General features: G+C 39.5%; 1 protein-coding gene across 1 annotated transcript; it reads right to left on the bottom strand.

Moving 5' to 3' along the window:
• Positions 1 to 455: 455 nt before the first annotated feature.
• On the bottom strand, positions 456 to 1,094 carry LOC149182841 (uncharacterized). The gene has a single exon (XM_089414701.1). It carries the CDS (start codon positions 1,092 to 1,094, stop codon positions 456 to 458), a length of 639 nt encoding a protein of 212 aa, XP_089270827.1.
• Positions 1,095 to 23,659: the final 22,565 nt, after the last annotated feature.

Here is a 23,659-nt window from a genome sequence, read left to right on the forward strand (position 1 = left end):
GGAAGTAAAGGCATTTCCTTTTGGTCTTCCCAAACTGTGATCCGCCATCGCATCACATATGAGAAAGTGAGTAGGCTCCGTCCCTTAGAAATTACCGATGCGACATTTCGATGTGATCTGATCGCAATCGCATATCGCTATTAGTTAAGGCCTTTCCCTTAGGTCTCCCCATTCTACGATCCGCCAAAATAGCGATGCGATCAGATTGCAATCGCATATTACTGGTTGTTGCATTGAAGAGCGCTGAAGTCTGAGATATGCTGGAGCGAGCAAAGGCATGAACCGAAGCTGAGGACAGGATATGATGTCCGGAACGACTTAAAACAAAGCCGATGAACCCTACTCTTCTCAAATGCAGAGGTCCATTGATCAGAAGCCAAATATCTGGCTTGTCCTGGGTAGGTTGGTGTCGCCCCATCTCGCCCCACCCCTGGCCCATCATATTTAACGCCCACCTATATATCCGCATCCGGGAGAGCTGCATCCCTTTGAACCAGTATTTTGCATTCTTGATTTTGATCATGATTCTGAATTGTGTCTAGAGCACCAGTGAGAAGAGTGTGCCTAGTTTCCACCCCCAAATTGGCAAGCAGATCAGCGACCTTGTTTCCTTCACGTTTAACGTGACTGAATATGATGGCACTATTGGTATGAAGCAATTGTTCTATTGCATCCAATCTGGCTTCAAGTCTCCAACTGTTGGCAATTTTATGCGCATGTACCCCATTGAGGAGTTGATTGGCCAGGTTGATGAGGATTAGGGAATCACCTTCGATCTCCAGAGGTTGGAAGCTATGACGCTTGGAAAGGAGTAATCCTTGCAAGAGACCCTCCAGTTTAGTCGAGTTGTTCGTGTCCCAGCCAAGTTTTCCGAAGTAGATTAGAAGAGGTGAACCCTTATGATCTCTAAATATGCCACCAAATCCTACTTTGTTGAGAATACCCTTTGAAGCTCCATCAAAGTTGAGTTTGAAAGTATGCTTTGGAGGGGGGGTTCCATAAGTGCTTTCTGATGTTGTTGCCTTATGAAGGTCTGTGATTGTGAGTACCTTGTGGGAGTTGTATGTTCCAATTTTTCCAGATGGCTTTCTCATTTGCAAGAGTGGGAAAATCTTCTGTGTGCCAAGTTTGAAGCGCCAAGGTCTCTTTAATATTGAGACAGAAGTTGCCCCAAATGATTTCTACAGGAGTGCTTTGATCTTTGAATATGCGCTTGTTTCGTTATTTCCATATTGTCCAGAGGAGAAGGCCAGGAATCAATCTCCATAATCGGTTGAGAAGTTTTCTTTTATAAGGGTTCTAGTGCCAATGGCAAATGGAGTTGATTATATCTTCGGACACTCTGCATCTTTTTTGGCAACGGAAGCTAGCTTTCTCCCACAGTTGGTTGGCAAGAGTGCAAGAGTCCAAGAGGTGTTGGAGCGATTCCTCCTGAGAATTACAATTGGGACATATGGAGGGCCCGTGAAAGTTTCTTTTCCTAAGATTGTCCCAAGTGAGGATTTTCCGGTGCCCAACAAGCCAGAGGAAAAGGGAGACTTTGGGCCACGTACCCGGTGACCAGATTCTGCCCCAGATAGGATCCAGGGGCATTGGATCATTGCAAATAATTTTATAAGCCTCTTTGGTGGTGAAGGAACCTTTTGGGGTATATCCCCATCTTAAGATATCCCTGCCTACGGATGATCTAATACGTCGATTCTGGAGCTCACTCTCCATGACCTCCTTAGTCTGGTTATCTGCATTCCTGATCAGCCTGTCGATCTGCTTCCATTGCCTATACCCCTGTTCTGTCTCCGGAATCCATTGTTGTTGGATGGATTCCTTTTGTTGCTCCTCCCACTCTTGGCAAGGAGGCGGTCTATAGATGTCGTTGAGCTTTGGTAGTTGGTTCCAGGCATCCGTCCAGAACCGAGCAGTGCTGCCATTCCTTATTTCCCAAAAGCTGTGTTGTTGGATCAGCAAGAAGTGTTGTCTGGCAGCGTTCCATATTAATGATCCCTTTTCAGTTGGAGTGAATCTGATTAGCTCCTCCGTTGGTCTGTGATTGGCATATTTGGCTGTCTAGATGGCTTCCCATGGCTTATTGGGAGCAGAGAGCCATTGCCACCATATTTTTGCACCCATGATAACATTGTTGTGATGAGGATCTCTCAGGCCTATACCCCCTTTTTCTTTGGGCTTGCATGTTGTCGTCCATTTTGCCAAGGCCCATTTGCGATTTGTGCCAGTTGCACCCCAGAGAAAATTGCGCTGTAGAGCTTTTATTTTTTTAAGGACCCATTTAGGCACTGCCAAGATTGAGAAAAGGTAGAGAGGCATTGCCTGTAGCACAGCTTTGATTAGCACTAATCTGCTAGCTATGTTCAGAGTTCTTTGAGTCCATAAAGTGAGACGAGATTCAAGTTTCTCAAGGAGCATATGCCAAGAGGTGTGCTTGATGGAAGAATCTATTAAGGGAGCTCCAAGGTATTTGGAAGTTAAGGAGGCTATGGAGAATCCCAAAATGCGGGTAACAACATGCTGAGTAACAGGGACGGTGTGAAAAAAGAAGATCTGCGATTTGGCCATATTTATGCTCATCCCTGAAGCATCAGAGAAATCATTCAGAAGGGATTTAAAAAGGGAGGCTTCCTAAACAGAAGGGTATCTAAACAACATGTTTTCATCCACGAACTGTTGATGAGTGATGGCTGGAGAATTGTATATGGAGAGACCTTTGAGATGTTGGAAGAGGATGGCAAGTTTGATATGGCGACCCAGACCTTCCGCCATTAGAACAAAAAGTAATGGGGAAAGTGGGTCTCCTTGTATGATGCCTCTAGAGGGGCTAAAAAGTCAAGAGGGTATGCCATTAATAAGGATAGAGAAAAAAGTTGTGGAAATTAAACTTAGAATCCATCGAACCCACATTGGGGAAAAACCAAAGGCTGTTAGCATTTTTTGAATATAGGTCCAACTCAACTTATCAAAGGCTTTAGAGAGGTCAATCTTGAGAATCATACATGCCTGTTTGGAGTGCTTGAGGGAGTGTATGATTTCATGCGTGAGGATGATGCCGTCCAATATTTGTCTGCCTTCTACGTATCCAGCTTGTTCAGGCGATATGAGCAAGGGCAGAAGCGGCTTCAACCTGTTGGCAATGACTTTAGATATCACCTTGTAAATGACATTGCAAAGTGCGATTGGACGAAATTTGTCTGGAGTGCTGATGTTCTCTTCTTTTGGGATGAGAGCGATGAAAGTTGAATTTAGGGAGGGCAGAAGCCAATGAAGAGTACGTGATTCCTCCACCACTTGCCACACCTCTTCTTTTATAAGGTCCCAGAAGGTGTGGAAGAATGTAGTAGTGAAGCCATCCGGGCCAAGAGCTTTTCCCTCCTTGAGCTAGTTCATAGCCAAACACACCTCCTGAGGCATCACTGGTGGTAGAAGGAGTTGGTTGTGTTCTTTTGTGATGATTTTCGGCACATTTTTAGTGATCCTTTCTATAGCAATTCGTCTATCAAATTGGGGTTCTTGATGGACTTCCTGGAAGTGACTGATGAACTCCTGTTCGATCTCTGCATGGTTTTCCACTCTTTCCCCTCCTTGCTTTTGTATGAAAGAGATGGTATTATGAATTCTTCTCTGTATTGTTGTTCTGTGGAAGAATTTAGTGTTCCTTTCTCCTTCTTTCAGCCATCTAATCCTTGATTTCTGCTTCCAGAGGATTTCTTCCTACTTCCTTCTCTCATCCAATTGATTATGAATGTGTTTTTCCTGTTCCAAAGTCCCTTCCTTGTATCCCTCTGTGATTATCTGTTGCTGGAGTTCTCTCATTTCTTTGTTAAGTTCTGTTTTAGCCTGGAAGATGTTGCCAAAAGTCTCTTGATTCCATCGTTTGATTTGGGATTTCAAGAATTTGAGTTTCTGTTGAAACTGAAACATTTTTTAACCTTCTGACACAGGGAATTTGTTCCAAGTGGAGTTGATGAAGTCTTTGAAAGCGGGATGTGTGAGCCAAAAAGATTCGAAACGGAATGGATGCCTGATCAAGTTTCCTGATCTTTGCCATTGGAGAGAGATAGGCCAATGATCAGAGCTTGAAAAAGGAAGAATTGAAGTTGAGATGTCGCCTCCAAGATGCACTTTGTTATCAGAGATGAGGTATCTATATAGTTTGGACGTGATTTGCTGCCTTCCAGCCCTGCGATTGCTCCAAGTGTGCATTCCATTGCAGAATTGCATATCAATAAGCAGATTGTTTTCGATAAATTCTTTGAAGTGGCCATTTTCTAATTCGAGCTTAGTGTGACCTCCCTACTTTTCCTCCAACTTGGTGATCATATTGAAGTCACCTCCGATGATCCACAGTGGATGGACTCTGTTGAAGTTAAGCACTTGTATTGTGTCTAGAAGAGAAATTTTGTTACCTGCCTCCTGTGGGAAGTAAACATTGGTGAGATGGCCATGAATGTTGGTGCCAATTATATGAAAAGTAGCCTGTATAATGTGATGGGAAGCATGAAAGTCTGAAAGCATTATGGCTTGCATGTTCCAAGCAATAGCCAGTCCCCCGGAGGCACCCGAAGCATCCACTGCAACCGAATGACAACCCGGCCATGCTCTTGAGAGGATGTTTCCAAGAGTGTTACTATTACATTTCGTTTCCTGCAAAAAGAAAATCTGAGGCTGCTCCTGTTTTATCATGTTTTTTATCATCCTGAATTTCCCGGGGCTATTGAGCCCTCTTATATTCCATGAGGTGAGCTTCATGGTTCACTATTAGTGGTGGACTTGTAATACTTAGTCAGCTTAGCATATCTGCCTGAGTCTACCAGGATTTTCCCTATTGCAATAGTTCTTTGAAGATCCGTCTTTCTTCCGCGTTTTTTGGAGTCTTTAGGAAGGAGGCTGCCATCCCATTGACTGCCTGGCTGTATGCCCAGTTGTTGTTGCTGGTAAGCCCTGGAGATGATGACTTCCAGTGTACTGAGTTGATGTTCTTGAATCTTGTCGTAGTCTTTCTTTCTACATGCTTGCTCAAGCTCGAAAATGTCAAGTCCTCCCAAATCAATACTTTCGGTTCTTCTTCCATGTGTTGCGTCTGACTGCTTTCTGCTGAGGTGATTGCTAGGGGCAGAGATTGACCGGGGAGACCGTCAACATCCATTTCATTATGTTTCTGATCAGGGTCCTTTCGGGCCGCCTCAGGGATTCCAAAGCTGTCTATTAGGGGGACGGGAGTGGGAGAGGAGCCAGAAAGAGGGGGGGAGAGGACGAGATGATCAGCGGTGGGATTGGCATCGAGATCTGAGGTGGGTCTTCTGAGGTTTTAGCAAGAACCTCAAAGCTGTTGCTTGTGGAGGGGATGGAGGCAGCGTCCTGCTGGGGCTTTTTCCCGGTGGAAGGTTTTTTATGCGATCTCTTGCGGTTGGTGACCTTGGTGAAGCCATCATGGGCCGACTTGTCTGAGAGGTCCGAGGCTTGGGGTTTGGCATTTAGAGGACAATCCTGGAAAAGATGCCCATGGGCATGACATTTACGACAGTGAAAGGGAACATGTTCAAAATCCAAGGGCTGGATCCATTCATAGTCATCATGGAAGAGACTTACCGAGTCCGAGAGGGCTTTGTCCAGGCACATGAAGACACAAATACGAGCATAGGAGGTGTATCTGTGCAGCTTCATTTCTTCAGCAATTTTTATAAATTCCCCCAGCCCCTTGCCTATGTCTCTGAGTGATTCTTCGTCCCAATATTCTGATGGGAGCGAGTACATCCTGATCCATACTGGTGCCCAGCTGAAATCCTCCTTGTCAGGGTTAAATCTCTCTACCCAGTCCCTTAAGTACAAACCAGCTGAGTTGAAGAAGTAGGGACCTTCATCCATGACCCTGTTCCGATCTTCGATGCAAATGAATATTGCAGTGAAAAACCCTTTAGGTCCTAGCTGCAGGGTGACATGTCCCTTGGGTTTCCATTTGGCAGAGATCCATCCTTGCAAAGCTTTTTCAGTCGGCCAGAATCCAATAAATTTTCCAATGAGCGCATGGTCTTTCATGTACTGGATGTGTCCATTGATTCTTTGGCTGGGAAGTTCTATCTTGGGTCTTTCAGCCGCTATGGGTTTGCATGTCGCTGATGTAACCTTGGGCGGTTCCTGTTGCCCATTCTTTTCTTCCTGTACTTCACTGCGCCTGTCTGACTGATCAGTGGAAGCATTTGTCGTTTCTTGCATTGGGGAGTCTCTATTATCTGAGTCTTCATGTTCTGGACCCGTCGGCTTTGTCGAGTTCTTCGTTGGAGGAGCTTTTGCGGTTGAAGGGGAAGGCTTTGAGGCCCCCCTGAGGGAAAACCATTGCAGAGCGGACTATGCCTGCAGTCTGTTGTCACGGTGAGGAGGGCAGACGGAGGGCGGCGGCAGAGAGGGTTCAGACTGCGCCGTTGCAGGGGTGTTCAGAAACCCTAGGTTGCATAACATGTTCTCCCTACAATCACAATTCACTAAGAGTTAATATTTACAATGAATGACTATTTTAATTGCAATAATTGAAATATTATAAATTTTATACATTTTTTATCCTTGGCGAAATAAACGATCAAACTTCAAAGGAGTGTCATTTACAAACCGGTTGACCAAATGAGGCGAAACGAGTATTGATGGAAATCTAGTGAAAAGTTGAATTCCATGGAACAATCAAAGTATAAATTCGATGAAAATAATAAGATGGTAAAATTGTAAGACAATTATCTTAAATGAAAATCATAAAAGGGGTTTAGCAAAAAATTAATGGAAAGGGTCCCCATTATTTGAAGAAAATAAATGAAAAATGGGGTGTGTTGGGTTTTCCCTACAATAGGTACTTGATTTGTGAGAGAAGTATATCATTCTTTCCTTGCTGAACTTGAAGACCAAAAAAGTATGTTAGTTCACAAAGTAAGAACATTTCAAATTCTTGTTGCATAACTAATGCAAATCCTTGACTCATGGATTCTTCGTTGATGTCATCAACATAAACAACAACTATCAAAAGTTTATCTTTATCCATCTTTATATATAGATTTCTATCTATAGACCCCTTAGTGAAGCCTTGTTTTTGAAGATACCTGTCAAGACAATAATACCATGCATGTGGGGCTTGTTTTAGCCCATATAGAGCCTTCTTAAGTTTGCAGACAAGATTTTTATCATTTCCTAGAATGAACCCTTCAAGTTGTTCAATATAGACTTCTTCTTATAGATCTCCATTTAGAAATGCAGATTTAACATCCATTTGATATACTTTAAAGTTATGAAAGCTTGAAAATGCAAGGAACATTATTATTGCTTCAAGTCTGGTTATGGCTGCAAATGTTTCATCAAAGTCTATTCCTTCTTGTTGAGCATAGCATTTGCATACGAGTCTTTATTTGTTTCTAATCACCTCTCCATTTTAATTCAGTTTGTTTTTTAATACACATTTTGTCCCAATAGAACTTTTATCATGAGGTCTTTGTACTAGTTCCCATGTGAGGTTCCTTTATATTTGATCAAGTTCTTCATTCATTGCCTTAACCCAACATTCATATTTTTTTTCTTTTTTGAGGTTCAGTAGTGGATAGTAAGGCTAGACAATTGGAAATTCCAACAAAATTTATTCTACTTTGTACTCCAACTTCCTTTTACCTAGAATTTGAGATTCTAGATGATTTTTCTGAACATACCTTGAAGGAGTCTTTTCTAATTCTTTTTTGCTTTCAATTCCTTCTTTTGGTGCTTCATTAATTCCCTCTCCTTCATCCTTTTGGCTTGTTGAGGAACAAGTTCATCATCTGCTAGTGCTTCCGTTTTGGTACCTGTGGATGATTTATCAATTACAACATCAATGCATTCAACAATATTTTGAAGCCTTTTATTATAACATTTATATTGTTTGCTTCTATAGGAGTATCCAAGGAGAATCCCTTAATCAACTCTAGATTCAAACTTTCCAAGTTTATTATAATTCCCTATATGATCCTATCATGTGAATTTTTATTAGTATTTAATTAACCTAAAAATATTGACTTATAATTATTAAGAAATATTGGTATATGCCTACATTTGTGAAACTATAATTTTATTTTACTGATATGACTATTATTATTGTTATTATTCAATTCCCAAGTTGTCTTCTCAAAATTTAATTTTGGATAGGATATGGTTCCCTCCGATTTATTTCCAAATTAAATATTCATATCCCTAGGTGTCTTCTCAAATCTACTTCTGAGAGGATATGGTATTCTCCAATTTATTTCCAAATTAAATATCCATATCCCTAGGCATCTTCTCAAATCTACTTTTGAGAAGATGTGGTATTCTCCAATTTATTTCTAAATTAAATATCCATATCTTTGGGTGTCCTCTCAAATCTACTTTTGAGAAGATATGGTCTTCTCCAATTTATTTCCAAATTTAATATCCATATCCCAAGGTGTCTTCTCAAATCTACTTTTGAGAAGATATGGTCTTCAATTTAATTCTAAATTAAATATCCATATTTTATTCCCAAAATGTTTTCTCAAATCTACTTTGAATAAGATATGGCAAGAAAATTCAAGGATACTAAAATGAAAGGAGGAGGGGGTAGTCATGACATTAATGGTAGTTGGTTGAGGTTGATAGAAGGAATAGACATAAAAGGGGAAGGAGGATGAGAGGAGAGGGGGAGAGATCCTTGGTCTTGGTTTTGGTTTTGGAGGATTTTGTTTTGGGGGAGGAATGTGGAGAAAGGGAAGGGAGAGAATGGAGAGATAATGAGAGAATTCAAACCTAAATCTGGAGAGTGTTGGTTTAACTTGGACACACTAAGCTGGTTGGATTTGGGCTCGGATGGCTAGGGAACTTGTGGATATTCCATGGGCTAGGAAATCATTCCTAGTTGGCTGGGAGGTAAATTCAATCGGGTAGTCGAGAGGAGCATCCTAATAGCGTTAGGAGCATCTCAATCAAGATATTGTAACATGTATTCTTCCATTTGTTGATTACTTATGTAAATGGTTGCAATGAAATTATTACTTGTTTAATATGTTGTAAATAAATTTTAATTGTATATTGTCATCACATAAATGTTAAGTTTTAAATAAGTTATTTCCCTTCTTATTGTGTTTAAATTAAACAAATTTAGTTTTTAGTTAGAGGACCCTAGGATGGATCCTCACATATGGTATCAAAGCCAAGTTTCAAAATCTGGACCCTAAACCCACCAAAACTCTTCTTGTACTTTTGTAGATAGTGCATCTCAAGACAGTGAGACATGGAAAGACTTATGCTCTCTACAATGACTATTTTGAGGGTATTTCTCTTTTGTGTTTTGCAAAAATGCTTGTCATTACAGTGTTATCCCTCGAAAAGTCATTATAGACAACGATAAATCTAAACTCCCTCTGAGTGAATCATTTTACCATGGTTCTTCGCCATATGATTCTTTCTTCTAGGACAATATGCTGCAAATATTGTCATATGATTCTTCCTTCTAACACAGTACGATGAAAATACTTTGTCATATCTTTCTTTGCACTAAATTTGGCCAGTTTCAACAAATAGTCTTCCATAAAGGCTAGTTTGCATGCGTTGTTCATTTCTGTCTCATACCCTTTTATGACATTCTATATAGACGTTGCGAACCATCTCCTTCGTTAGCCATAGGGTACCTATTGGGTGAACCTCACCAAATTTTCCAATAAGAGTGATACTGGCACCTTGTTAGGCTTTTCCTTCAAGGTGAGCAACAAAGCTGGCCCTTTCATTTGCTACGAGGAACAAAGGCCTAGATTAGATGCTAATATTACTGCCACTTTCAAGAAAAAACTTGTCGGACTCAGCGATTCATAGGTCATAGCCTAAATGATAGAAGAACTTGCCCAAAGATGGAAATGAGTCCAAAAAAAAAAACCATACTTGGAACCAAATTTTGGAGTTCAATCTTGCAACATTGATGATGTTTATTATGCTAATATGCTAAATAAAAGTTCCCAGGATTTGGAAGTGGGGTACTAGCGTGGGCATATGAAAATGATGAATGCATTTCATAAATTGAATTGAAATGAATGAATTTTAATAATGTCCACGACAAGTCTAAGTATGTTGTACTCCCTTTTGCAATTATTAAACTTCACTGCCTGCGTTGAACTGTGAAATTTGGGTTTCTATCTGTATCTCCGCGCTAGCAAGCTTGCTTAAATGTCCAAGAGCACTCTCAAATATCCACGAACACTTAGACCATCCGTTCAAGCAGATCATTCCCTGACATGTATCTGTTATGTATTGTGCATGTCACATGGATGGCAGTCGGAATGGTTTGTAATGGGCGTCTGGTGAATTTAAAAAGTAAAATGTTTGAGTTGAATAAATAAATAAAATATCGGTGAGAATTCAATCATATTTGAATTGTGGTGATCTTAATCAGAAAACGACACATTGAATCAGTCCATTGGAACTCAAATTTTTATCAAAATTTCGATAAACTTGAAAGGTAACATTTAAAGACCATAAACTAGTGCACTCATTTGACCCCACCTCGTGAAATTTAGACCGTGATTATGATAGAGATAAGCACTTATCTTGTAAGAGCTTGCCAGAGGGAATTGTGAGTGGGAAGTGTTAAATTGTTGGATATCGCTTTTATTTATTATGTATTAAAGCTCTAATTTGAAAGGCCACGTCATATATCATTTTAAAATGATTATATTTAATTTTTAATAAAACATTTGAAACCCGGATGCGGGTGACTGTACGGGTCATTAAACCTCCCCGCACATCAACACATGTTGACAGAGCCGAGGAGATTGCCAAGCATATTGATACCGAGGAAGAAGGATTCGCATTTAATGGTGAAGGACGGCAGCGTTAAGGTAAGGCAGAGTGTTGCAGGGAGGGCATTGAAGCCGAGTGTGTCTGCGATTGTTTCAAGAAATTTGAGAGTAATGGTGGGAGGAATGCCGTATCGAAGTGCTGAAGGGGCCGGTTTATTTAACCGACATGCCCTTACCTGCAAACCTCAGAGAATGTTTGGTTCAGTGCGCGGAGAGCAGCACCTTCTGCTGCCAGGGATCCTCTGTGAAATAGAACGTAAGTTGCAGGTGATCCAGCTGGGAAAAGTGATGAGGAGGAGGGGTGTGCCTCGCAGAGGTGGGCGGTCTGGTGTGCGTGCCGCAAGGGAAGAGGAGGAGCCGCATCCCATAGCTCCAATGGCGGCTAGCTATCCTTCGTCCACCAGCTCGGATGAAGAATTCTTGTTTGGGCAGAACTCATATCAGTCCTTCCGTCTTCGAATTCCTGGAAGGGACCTGCAGACGGATGTCATTGTAAATCTCTCCGTGTATCTTACTGAAGCGCCTCCGATCGAGCCTGCTGGGTCTTCTCTTGCTTCCGCTGTTGCTGGCCTTCTGGATAGTGAAATTTTATTAGGAGACATGGATGGCACAGTCCACCGCATGGCTCGTCCGTTGGCTGCAGCCATCCCAGTAATCCCGCCTCCACCGGCTCCGGATCTGGAAGACAATCTCAGGGACGTCTCAGTCCAAGAAATTCTGCCCCTTCGTGACTGTGATCAGTATAGAAATGAAGGCCAGGGCTCGGTTCACCCGGACTCGGACGACCAGCAGCAGGACGTGGAGGATTCGGTCATCTGGCTTGACCCGCCCAGCAATGTGGAGAGGACGTCGCCTGAAGCGCCCAGTCGTCCCATCTGATTTGGTTCAAAGGTTTTTTGAGGTCTTTCTTTTTCTGTTAATGTTTAGAGACTCTGTCTCTGTCTCTCCTGTTCAGTTTTTTGTTATCAAAGCCATAAGGATTGTCTGTAACAAGTCAATGTCAAGAAATTTCCTTTGTCTCTTAGGCAATCTGAAACATTTTGGGATCCTGAAAGTCCACCAGGATAATCTGGATATGTCGGATAGATGTCTGAAAGTATGGTTCATTGTTGTCTGGTTTTTTGTTCAGAGGATGGCTTAGTCCTCCTCAGCTGTTGTAATCTATGTACATATTTTCCCTTTATTAATATATAGAAGTAGCCTTTACCCAGAAAAAAATAAAACATTTGAAAAAAAAAATTGACATTCTATTTTTACAGCACTACTTTTTGATAACATAAATTTAGGGTTTATGTTAAATTATATAGAAATTTACTGAGGTTAGTGTCCACCAAAATTATACTTAAATAGCTAAATATTTTTACCAAGAGTTAGTGCCCACCATAAATTACGCAATTCACTACATAAATTTACATAGGAGTTTACTGAGGTTAGTGCCCACCAAAATTTATGCAAGTTGTGGCAGAAACTTTAGATAGAAGAATTATTGACTTTGTAAACAAAGATAACCTATCTATGTATACAAGAAGGTTGTAATTTCCTATAGAGTTAAGTCCCTTTAATAAAATTGAGATTAACATTAATACAAAGAAATATTATTTTACACAAAATATATTTGCTTACAACCATATTAATTAATATAATGACAAGATTTAGTGAGAATGTTGACCTTTTAAGTTGCATTAAAACAAGTTGTTTATTTATTAATAATATAAATGAACTTAAGTGAAATTTTTACAAGTTGCTTACATTATGCTAAGAAAAGTTGCTTGATGCCATGCATATTTCTTAACTTTTTTTTAGATGCAACTTCTTGAATTTTTTTAGAGACACAATAGAGTTATATTAGATATTGTCATAGTATTAATCTGCATATGTTTACAAAACAGAAATCCAACATATTCACATTAAAGTGTCAAAGGTGAACACCAATTGATTAGCACATTAGAACCTCCTTTAAGACAATATATAATATTGAAATATTAAAACATGTAGCACTAGTCATTCTATATATATCAATGGGATAGTAAATACCTAACAATAATGTTAGTGTAGACACCTACTTTGGAAACACAAGGATAATATATATATATATATATATATATATATAATAAAAATGACAATCTAGCATTATTGATGGGATTTGAAGAGGATGCTAGATTGTCATTTTTATTTTATATATATATATATATATATATGGATTTAGGATGATTGGTTACACATATCTAAAGATATTTGAGGATGACTAGTAGTGTGTCGGAACATTGCTTAGCCAGTGATGGGAGAGCATTTAGTAGATCCACGATTATCTTCTCAGTATTAGTAATACTCGTTTACGAGCATAAGAAAAGGAAAACTTACACCTATCATTTTGCAAAACATGTGTGAGCCGAGTAAAAATTGACAAGTCCTAAGTAGCATTAATAAGTCTCATTTGGAATAGATAATTGAACATTTCAAAATGGTGAAGACGTGGGGAAATCGAGGTCAAGGAGGATCATACCAAGGACCTCCTACAAATAACCTATTGCCATCATCGAAGCTAGCTCTCATCTTGCATTCTCGAGAAGCAATTAATGATACTTTAAGAGGGCGCCAAACAATTGAAGTGGAAGTGGAGCACCCTTGGGAAATCTTGAGGGATCAAGAGGCTCTGATAAAGGACCTCCAATCGAGGAAATTACTAGGGAGCTCCAAAAGATTAAGCTCCCAGAGTTTGTTGGAGGTCGTGCCAGCGAACGAGAAAAAGCCTGGTTAGAAGGAATGAGAAGGTGCTGCGCACTACGATATTATACTTCCAATTCAAAAGCTAAAATATAGATATTCCAACTCAAAGATAGTGCTCTGAATTGGTGGGGTAACTGAAAGCGTCAACTACACCTCACTCTGGACACAATTACTTGGGATTTAATTGAGGAGAGATTCAAGAAAAAGTACCTACCATCATATTATGAAGAACGACAAGTAGGAGCCTCCCATGCTTTGGTACAGGGAAATAATATGGTAGAAGAATATGAGATTAGATTCATGGAATTAGTCAAGTATGTCTCCTACATGGATATTGATCAGTGCCAAGCAAATCGTATAATTTATGGATTGAACCCTAAGACTAGGGAAATGGTGCGGATGTGGAAACTATCTTGAGTTGCAGAAGTTGTGAAACATGCTCATTATGTTGAAGAGCACTTAGACTTAAAGGGTGGAAACAAAACCATTTTTCCACAACAACCAAGGTTTATGGGGAAGGCCCCTCGTACCTTCCCCGGGGGAGGAAGTTTGAGGCCACCGCCATATGGAAACAGGGTTGTACCCAGAGCACCGACGGTGGGGATTTCAATGGTTACTATTGCGGCTTCACCCGCAGCTTCAAGGATGCGTGCAAATCAAGTTCATACGTGAGGAGGAACAAGTAGGGGCAGGGGTCCTACGGGAAGGAACTCAATCCAAAGAACTACACAACCTTCTGTTCAAAGTCTACCATGCATCACTTGTTGGGGATGTGGGGGACCTCATTACCAGCCTGATTGTCCTAAGTTACAAACTGGTAACAACCGTAGAGAAGGAAAATCACCAATGGACGGAGAAAGTATCCACCATCGAATCTATGCAGCAGTTGATAACCAACAAGTTGAACACCAACCTGTCGTGGTAGAAACCTCAGGTATGATAAACAAAGTAAAAGTTAAAATTTTAACTGATTCTGGTGCTACAGATAGTTTCATTTCACTAGTTGCATTAGAAAAATGTGGGTTGGCAGCCTATGAGCACAATGACTTTAAGCAAGTTGAGATGGATTTTGGGATAAAACAAGCAGTAGGAACTAGTGTTGACCAATGTCAGGTGAAACTCGAGGTGTGTATAACTAAGTTGAAGGCATACGTCACAACATTGGGGATGTACGATGTAATTATTGGAATGGACTGGCTAGAATATAATCAAGCTTTGGTAGACTGTTTCAAGAAGAAGATGATTTGTTTAGATGATGAAGGTAGGTCAATTGAGATTTGTGGAATCAAGAGAGGAGTGTCCCTATGATTCATATCCATGATGAAGGTAAAATGTTGTCTCTGATAAGGTTGCAAACTATATGTGGTTGAGGTTGTAAGTGACCAGAAAGGACCCTCCCTAGATAAACACCCAATTTTGTTAGAATTCAAGGATATTTTTCCTAAGGAATTGCGTGGATTACCATCTATAAGGGAGATTGATTTAACAATCGACCTAAAACCTAGTGCAGAACCAGTAACTAAGACACTCTATAAGATGACAACTCCAGAACTTTGTGAGTTGCAGATGCAGTTAAAAGAGCTTTTAGACTTGGGATTTATCAGACCTAGTATTTCACCTTGGGGTGCACCAGTTATTTTTGTTGAGAAGAAGGATGGTTCCTTAATTCTATGCATAGATTATAGGGTCTTTAATAGAGGCACAATAAATAATAGGTACCTGATACCTAGAATAAATGACCTATTTGATCAAATGAAGGGAGCAACGCTTTCTCAAAGATTGATTTACGATCTGGATACCACCAATCAAGGATTAAGGAAGGTGACATCTCAAAAACTGCATTTCGAACTCGGTTTGGGCACTACGAGTTCGTAGTTGTTCCATTTGGTTTGACCAATGCACCAGCAGTATTCATGAGCCTCATGAATGGTGTGTTCAGGAAGTTTTTGGACCAATTTGTGCAAGTCTTTCTAGACGACATTCTTGTGTATTGCAAGAATGAAAAGGAGCATGAAAATCACCTAAGAGTTGTATTGACTTGCTTAAGTGAAAATAAATTGTATGGAAAATTGTCAAAATGTTCCTTGTTTCAGAAGAAAGTTCATTATCTTGGGCACATCATTTCAGGAGAAGGGATTTCAGTTGACTCAGAAAAGGTAAAGGCCATAATGGATTGGCCAGTACCGAAAAATGCTCACGAGGTGAGTAGTTTTATCGGGCTAGCAGGTTGTTATCGCAAGTTTGTGGAAGGGTTTTCGAGTATTGCAAAACCCATCACAACATTACAACGAAAAGGGGTCAAGTATGAATGGACATATGAATGTGACATTGCATTCACTGAACTAAAGAGGTTACTAACTAGTGCACCGATCCTTCAAGTACCGGACATGGAAAAAGACTTCACTGTCTGCACCAATGCTTCGAAGCAAGGATTGGGAGCAGTATTGATGCAAGAAGGTGGATTAATAGCTTACACATCTAGAAAATTGAAGAAACATGAAGAGTTGTATGCTACCCATGACTTAGAGATAGCAGCAATGATGTTAGCTTTGAAACTATGGAGACACTATCTCGTTGGGAGAAGCTTTGAGTTAAGAAAAGATCATCAAAGCCTGAAGCATCTCTTCACTCAAAGGGATTTGAATGCTAGATAGAGGCGGTGGAGCGAATTCATGAGTGAGTATGATTTTGGGATCTCATACATTAAGGGAAAGGAGAATGTGGTGGCTGATGCACTAAGCAGGAGGTCACGAACTTTCTCCCTAGTACCCTTGAGGGTCAATTTGATGGAATTTGTGTTGGAGAAACTCTTTGAAGATAGTTGGTATCTAAAGGTTATATCAACACTCCAGAGTGGGAAGCAGATAGAACCAAAGTTTTAGGGATATGTCCTTGAACCAAATGGACTATTGAGATTTTAAGGGAGAATGTACATACCTAAGGAAGGGGGTATAAGAAGAACCATCCTCGAAGAGTCACATAGAGAAATCTATTGTGCACATCGTGGAGTTAAGAAGATGTATGCATACATGAAGAAACTCTTTTTTTTTAAGGCATGAAGCACAACATAGTCTAGTTTGTCGCAAAATCTCTTGAATGTCAACGAGTGAAGGCTGAACATCACCATCCAGCAAGACTCCTATAACCACATGACATTCCTATGTCTAAATGGGAGGTCATTTCTATGGATTTTGTTGTGGGCTTTTCACTCACTTCACAGAGGCAAAATGTTATATTGGTTGTAGTTGATAAATTGACCAAAAGTTCTCATTTCATCCCAGTGAGAGACACTTACGATGTTATTTATGTGGCACGAGTTTTTATAAGTGAAGTTATTCGACTACATGGGTTACCTCAAAGATCATTTCTAATAAAGACTCTAGATTTACATCTAGGTTTTGGACAAGTTTGCAGTCAGCACTAGGGACTCAATTGAACCTGAGCATTGCATATCATCCAGAAACATACTAGCAGACTGAAAGAGTAAATCAATTTATGGAAGAGATGCTTATAATGTATGTCATGGATAATCAGACTCAATGGGAAAGGTGCTTACCTTGGTAGAGTTTTCATATAATAACAATTACCACATCTCAATCAGGATGCCTCCTTATCAAGCTCTATATGGGAGGCCATTTAGGATGTCAATGAGTTGGTAAAAGTTGGAGGACCGAGTAATAGTTGGGTCGGAATTAGTTCAAGAAATGGAGGAACAGGTAAGACAGATTTGACAAAGGTTAAAGCATGCACAAGATAAACAGAAGAGTTATGCTGATTCACATAGGACTGATCGAAGTTATGAAGTAGTAGACGAAGTTTTTATTTGTATGTGACCCAACAAAAGCACCATTCAATTTGGGAAAGGGACGAAGTTTTCACCTCGGTTTATAGGATCTTGTAGGATCAAGGAGAAGATTGGACCAGTTGCCTATCATCTTGTACTTCCACCCCATTCGCATAAAACACGTGATGTTTTTCATGTATCTATTTTACGACATTAGGTTTCTAATGAATCTCACAAACTGGATTTGAGGGAATTACAAGTCTCGGACATGGGAAACAAATGGTAGAACCATTACGCATATTGGACCGTAGGGTTTGACAGCTAAAACATCGCATGGTGGACCAAGTTAAGATCTAGTGGGACAAGTATATCGCGAAATTTTCTACCTTAGAGGATGCAAAGACTATACCTCGTGACTACCCCTCACGTTTTGAGCATCTATGATGCCCATTTTGACTTAGATAGCTACCTATGCTAAGACTCTATTTGTAGTTCCATATTATTTATTTAACGCTATGTAATATTGATGCATTTAGTTGGACAGGCGAAACTACTTATATAAATCATTATATGGATTAGGTATTGTTTATTGAAATGTTTGATGTATGATCTAATTTGTGACTTACTTGGTTACGATTTATCTAGTGTATGACTTATCATAGTTATTATTGTTTCATGTATGGCTTAAGTGGATATGATTTATCTAATGAATGACTTAGAAAAATTATGATTTATCTAATGTAAGCTTTATTTCCAGTATGAAGTAAAAAATTGACACATGGATACTAGACTTAATAACATGATGTTTAAGATCACTTATCTATATATATTTTGTTGTTATGTATATGCATGAATGAGAACTAACTTGCATATTAGAAAGAACTATATGATAACTCAGTTCTACTCTTCCAATGGGGAATGTCAAGACATCTAATGAAGAATGGTATGATGTAAATTATTCTATTACATTTTGTATCTACTTGATATGCACTCTTATGACATGGGTAAAATGTAAATGGCAGGTGACAAGACTACTTGACTGGATTATTCGATGACAAGTATCCAACCAACGTTGTAGTGTGGTCCATATTAGGGCGTTGACCCTAGTTGTGAGGAGGGATGGAGGCATTTCCCACCGTGTAACCTCCAAACCTAGAATCATGGGAGGGCAGTGATGGACACGCTCCCCTAGACGTGTAATGACAATTTCCTTTTGCCTACTGGGGAAGTTAGGTCGGTATAGTCAACGCTTCTCCATATTGGTTTTATTAGTGGTTAGATCGGTATAGTCGATGCCATAGTATATAACAACAGAGGATGGATAGGGTGGGAGTGGAAGTAGGTTAGAAAGGATAGGAGGATATAGATTAGTTGGAGACTCTTGATGGGAAGTGGTATCATTGCCTGACTTACTTAATTTGACTACTATAACTCTCTCTATTTTGTTATGCCTTATTGTCAAACTTCTTTTGAACTCCTTGTATCATTTTCACTCTAACTTCGGGATGAAGTTTTCTGAAGGAGGGGTGTATGTAATGCCCTACTTGATCCTATCATGCTAATTTTTATTAGTGTTTAATTAACCTGAAAATATTGACTTATAATTATTAAGAAATATTGGTATATACCTACATTTGTGAAACTGTAATTTTATTTTACTGATATGAGTACTATTATTATTATTATTATTATTCAATTCCCAAGTTGTCTTCTCAAAATTTAATTTGGATAGTATATGGTTCCCATCAAATTTATTTCCAAATTAAATATCCATATCCTTAGGTGTCTTCCCAAATCTTCTTCTGAGAAGATATGGTCTTCTCCAAATTTATTTCCAAATTAAATATCCATATCCCTAGGTGTATTCTCAAATCTAATTTTGAGAAGATATGGTCTTCTCCAATTTATTTCCAAATTAAATATCCATATCCTTAGGTGTCTTCTCAAATCTACTTTTGAGAAGATATGGTCTTCTCCAATTTATTTCCAAATTAAATATCCATATCCCAAGGTGTCTTCTCAAATCTACTTTTGAGAATATATGGTCTTCAATTTAGTTCTAAATTAAATATCCATATTTTATTCCCAAAGTGTCTTCTCAAATCTACTTTGAATAAGATATGGTAATAAAAGTCAAGGATACTAAAATGAAAGAATGAGGAGGTAGTCATGAAATTAATGATATGTGCTTGAGGTGGATGGAAGGAATAGACATAAAAGGGGAAGGAGGATGAGAGGAGAGGGGGAGAGATCCTTGGTCTTGGTTTTGGTTTTGGAGGATTTTGTTTTGAGGGAGGAATGTGGAGAAAGAGAAGGGAGAGAATGGAGAGATGATGAGATAATTCAAACTTGGATCTGGAGAGTGTTGGTTTAACTTGGACACACTAAGTTTGTTGGACTTGGGCTCGGAGGGCTAGGGAACCTATGGAGGTTCCCTGTGTTGGGAGGTAAATTCAATCGGGTAGTCGAGAGTAGCATCCCAACAGTGTCAGGAGCATCTCAACCAAGCTATTGGAACATGTATTCTTCCATTTATTGATTACTTATGTAAATGGTTGCAATGAAATCCTTACTTGTTTAATATGTTGTAAATAAATTTTTATTGTATATTGTCATCAGATAAATGTTGAGTTATAAGTAAGTTATTTCCCTTCTTATTGTGTTTAAATTAAATAAACTTAGTTTTTAGTTAGAGGACCCTAGGATGGATCCTCACATTTATCATCATTATTCTTTATGTAACATTTGCTTCCAAAAACTCTAAAATGTTTGACAATTAGAGGCTTACCAAACCATAGTTAATAAGGAGTTTTATCATTGTTTACTCGAATAGGAGATTTTTGAGGATATTTATGGTTGTATGTGTTGCTTCTTCCCAGAAGGTATGAGGTGTTTTGGAATCATCAAGCATGGCATGTGCCATTTTTTGGATTGTTCTGTTCATTCTTTCTACCACTCCATTTTTTTGAGGACTTTTAGCTATAAAAAATTGCCTCTTGATACCATGTTGTTCACAAAATTAAAAAAAACTAATCTAATATAAACTATCTTCCTTTATCAAATCTAAGACATTTGATATTTAAGTCTAATTCATTTTCTACTAGAGATTTGAAGACCTTAAATTTATCAAATGCTTCATCTTTATGTTTCAGTAAGCCAATCTAACACAGTAAAACCATCAATGAATAATATGAAGTATTGTTCACCTCAAGGAGACTTATTTCTCACAGGACCACACAATTCAGTATGAATAAGTTCAAGTGGCTTACTTGAAGTACCTTCTTTAGCATTAAACTAAACTATGGTTTGCTTAGCGAATTGACATTATTTGCATATGTTGTTTTCTGGTAGAGAGATGTTAAGCAAGTCACGTACTGCTCCCATTCTACTTAATTTGTGTAATTGAGTGAAGATTAGATGTCCCAATATTTTGTTCCAAAGCCATATTTCTTTTGATTTGCTCAAGTAACAATGCTCGTGCCTTCCTTCCAAGACATAGACATTACATGGATTTATTTTTCCTTTTATTATGATCTTACATGTATCTATATTTCATACCACACAATTATTTGATTTGAAAACAACATCATGTCCTTGGTCACACATTTGACTAACACTCAACAAGTTATGTCTTAATTTGTCAACAAACAAAACATTTCGAGCTTTAACCTTATGCTTTAGCAAAACATCTCTTTGGAGGAGCGGGCGGATGTGGTTGTAACATTCCACTGTTGGGGCTAGCAGGTTTACATGGTGTATTGTATGATTGTGACTTACACTTCTTTAATGATAAGATCCGGCACATCTTCATGCATATGTTGTTATTGTAGTTGGACTATTCCGGTTGCCTTAATGATATATGTTGTTTAACTTACATACTTGTTTACGAACTGATTTGTATGTAATTATATGAATCTTGTTGTTAATGTTATCACAGTCTGTGTCAACTGCTCTGTCGGACATCAGACAGACCTTTCTCATGAACCTTGATATATCAACCGTCACACTCGTCTCAGACTGATCCGTGAGTGTTGTTCATGTTATCTTTCCTTGTATGTTGTCATTATCGCATTCGAGTGGACTGCTCCGCCAGAACTTGTGCATGTCCTTTGTGTGGTGTGTTCCTAGCCGATTTGGGATTGATTCCTTTCAACCTGGAACTCACCTTCACCTTCCTCTCCCTTTGAAGTGTTGGAACCTCTCATACACATTCCTTGACTCTCTGCATCATTCACAACCTTGCTACTAACAGAGTTATCTTACTTGCCTTTGTGTGACATCGTGGTCAAGGCATTACCTTATGTCCCACTACTGGGACTCCTACACCAAACGGTCTGAGGTCTAATTGGGACTTCTTACCGAAGAGATCCCCTTGACATGTTGGTGGGTCTAGCACCATCAACATTTCAGGCGCTAGAAGGAGGACCTGATGACAAGCAGTGTCCTCTCATCCAGTTTTGAACCTTTACATATCTTTCATGGAGTCTTGCATTCTTCTTCCCCCGAGGTGTTTTTCGAATTGTGAAGATGTCTCCATATTGGGGAAGCTTTTCAATCTCTTTTCCAATCACATGTATGATGGTGAAGGCGAAGTGGCCTGGCCTGAGCACTTACATAACTTTCTTTGCATGATTTATGAGAAAAATGAGTTTACTGACGAACAGGTCGGGTTGTTGCTTGTTGTTTACTTGCTTCGCTTTCATTTTTGTTTATGCTCTTGTTTTTCTTTTCTGATTGTTATTTCATTCGCTTATTTCATTGATAGGTTAGTTTTGCATGAAACCTTGTATGAATCTTGAAGCGAGATGGGTAAAGTACAAGAGGGCTTGTACAACTATCGCTACTTGGTTATCTGTCATCTTGCCTCTATATCATGAGATTGTTACTTTTAGTCCATGATACGTCAAAGGAAAATAATAACCGTTCGAAGTGAACCTTGGTGCAAACACAACGCTTGCACACTAACTAGTGTCACCTTCTCTAGTCAATTGTTTTTGGGTTAACCCTTGTCAGCTTAGTCAAGTAGAGTAAGGTGAGGGGGAAAACCTTAACAGACACGTCAAAGATATAATAAACTACTTCTCTGCTGGAACAACCTCTTCTGCTCTCAGTAAGTCAGGATCACTCTTCCGCCTCTGAAATGAATAAGTGTTATGCACTGTGAAAATGAAAAAAAAAAATGAAAAGTCAAAAAAAAAATCAAAATGAAAAATGAATAAGGAGAAAGAAGAGAAAGGCTTCCTACGTAGGGAGGTGATGCAAATAACTCCACCGGGTACTGACCAGGCTCTCTAGCATGGGAATCATGCTTGTGTTCCTATGTGACTCCACCGGAGTACTGTCTAGGCCTGCTGGCAGTGGAGCAACACCAGAGATGAAACTAAGACTCTGACAACTATACTGCTTGTGCACCTATATACCCCTCAACCCCAATTGAAACAATTGTGTTGCCTTGGCTTGGAATGTGTGTCAATCAACCAAGATTCTGGCAGATGCTACATCTTACAATCAAACTAGTGTGAAGCCAAGATGAGTTGAGAGCTGAACAATACTTTCGAAGGTGTTAGACTTGCTTTTCACGAACAAGGTCCATTCAGAGAGTTGGAGTTCTACCAGTGTTTCGCCAAGTGTTGTAGCGGATACAACCACCCTGCAAAATTTTTCCTTAGCCTATTTTGGAGCCTCCCTACCAACCTTACACAACACTTTGTCTTGTTTCATCAAGTACTTAGCCTTCAAGTGTTTTCCTCGCATAAAGGAAACCTGTCAATCGCAGTTGATCCATTCCCCTCACAAGTTGCTCACTCGGACTTGGTCCAGCTATAGGCTGAGCAGCTTCCCCTTGAAAATTGTGCATTTCTGGAGGGAAACCATCCTTCCCTCCAGGAATTGCGGAATCCTCTCTGACAGCCTCCTGGGCTCCACGATTGCACAATCCTGCTATCCAACCCTCCCAATAGAATTTGTGAAAATTTTCCCAACAGCAAGCTGTTCAGCCCAGGATTTGCTCAAATCTAGGCAGCAGTCATTTGCTCTGCCCAAAAATTGTGCAAATCTCCTAGGCAGCCAGCCCAGCTCCCATTCAAAAATGCGCATTTTTCTCCAATAGTCGAGCAGTTGCTTGCATGTGCAACTGAGTTGACCGGTTCCTTCTGGGACCGAGAAAAACAAACTTTCATGCATAGGCTACTTCTCCCAAGGCAGCATGCAAAGGCATCCCTTGTCTCAAGGATCTATGTTTAGCAGTTGGAGGTTACATGCAAGGAGCAATTCAGAAACCTCCCACCAAGTGTCACTTCCCCTAGATTTGTGGCATGCGCATCACAACCTT

The sequence above is a fragment of the Pinus tabuliformis genome, chromosome 3_2, assembly GCF_031772625.1.
Source record: "Pinus tabuliformis cultivar Carrire ecotype Pingquan chromosome 3_2, CPIR1, whole genome shotgun sequence".
Classification (NCBI taxonomy): domain Eukaryota; kingdom Viridiplantae; phylum Streptophyta; class Pinopsida; order Pinales; family Pinaceae; genus Pinus; species Pinus tabuliformis.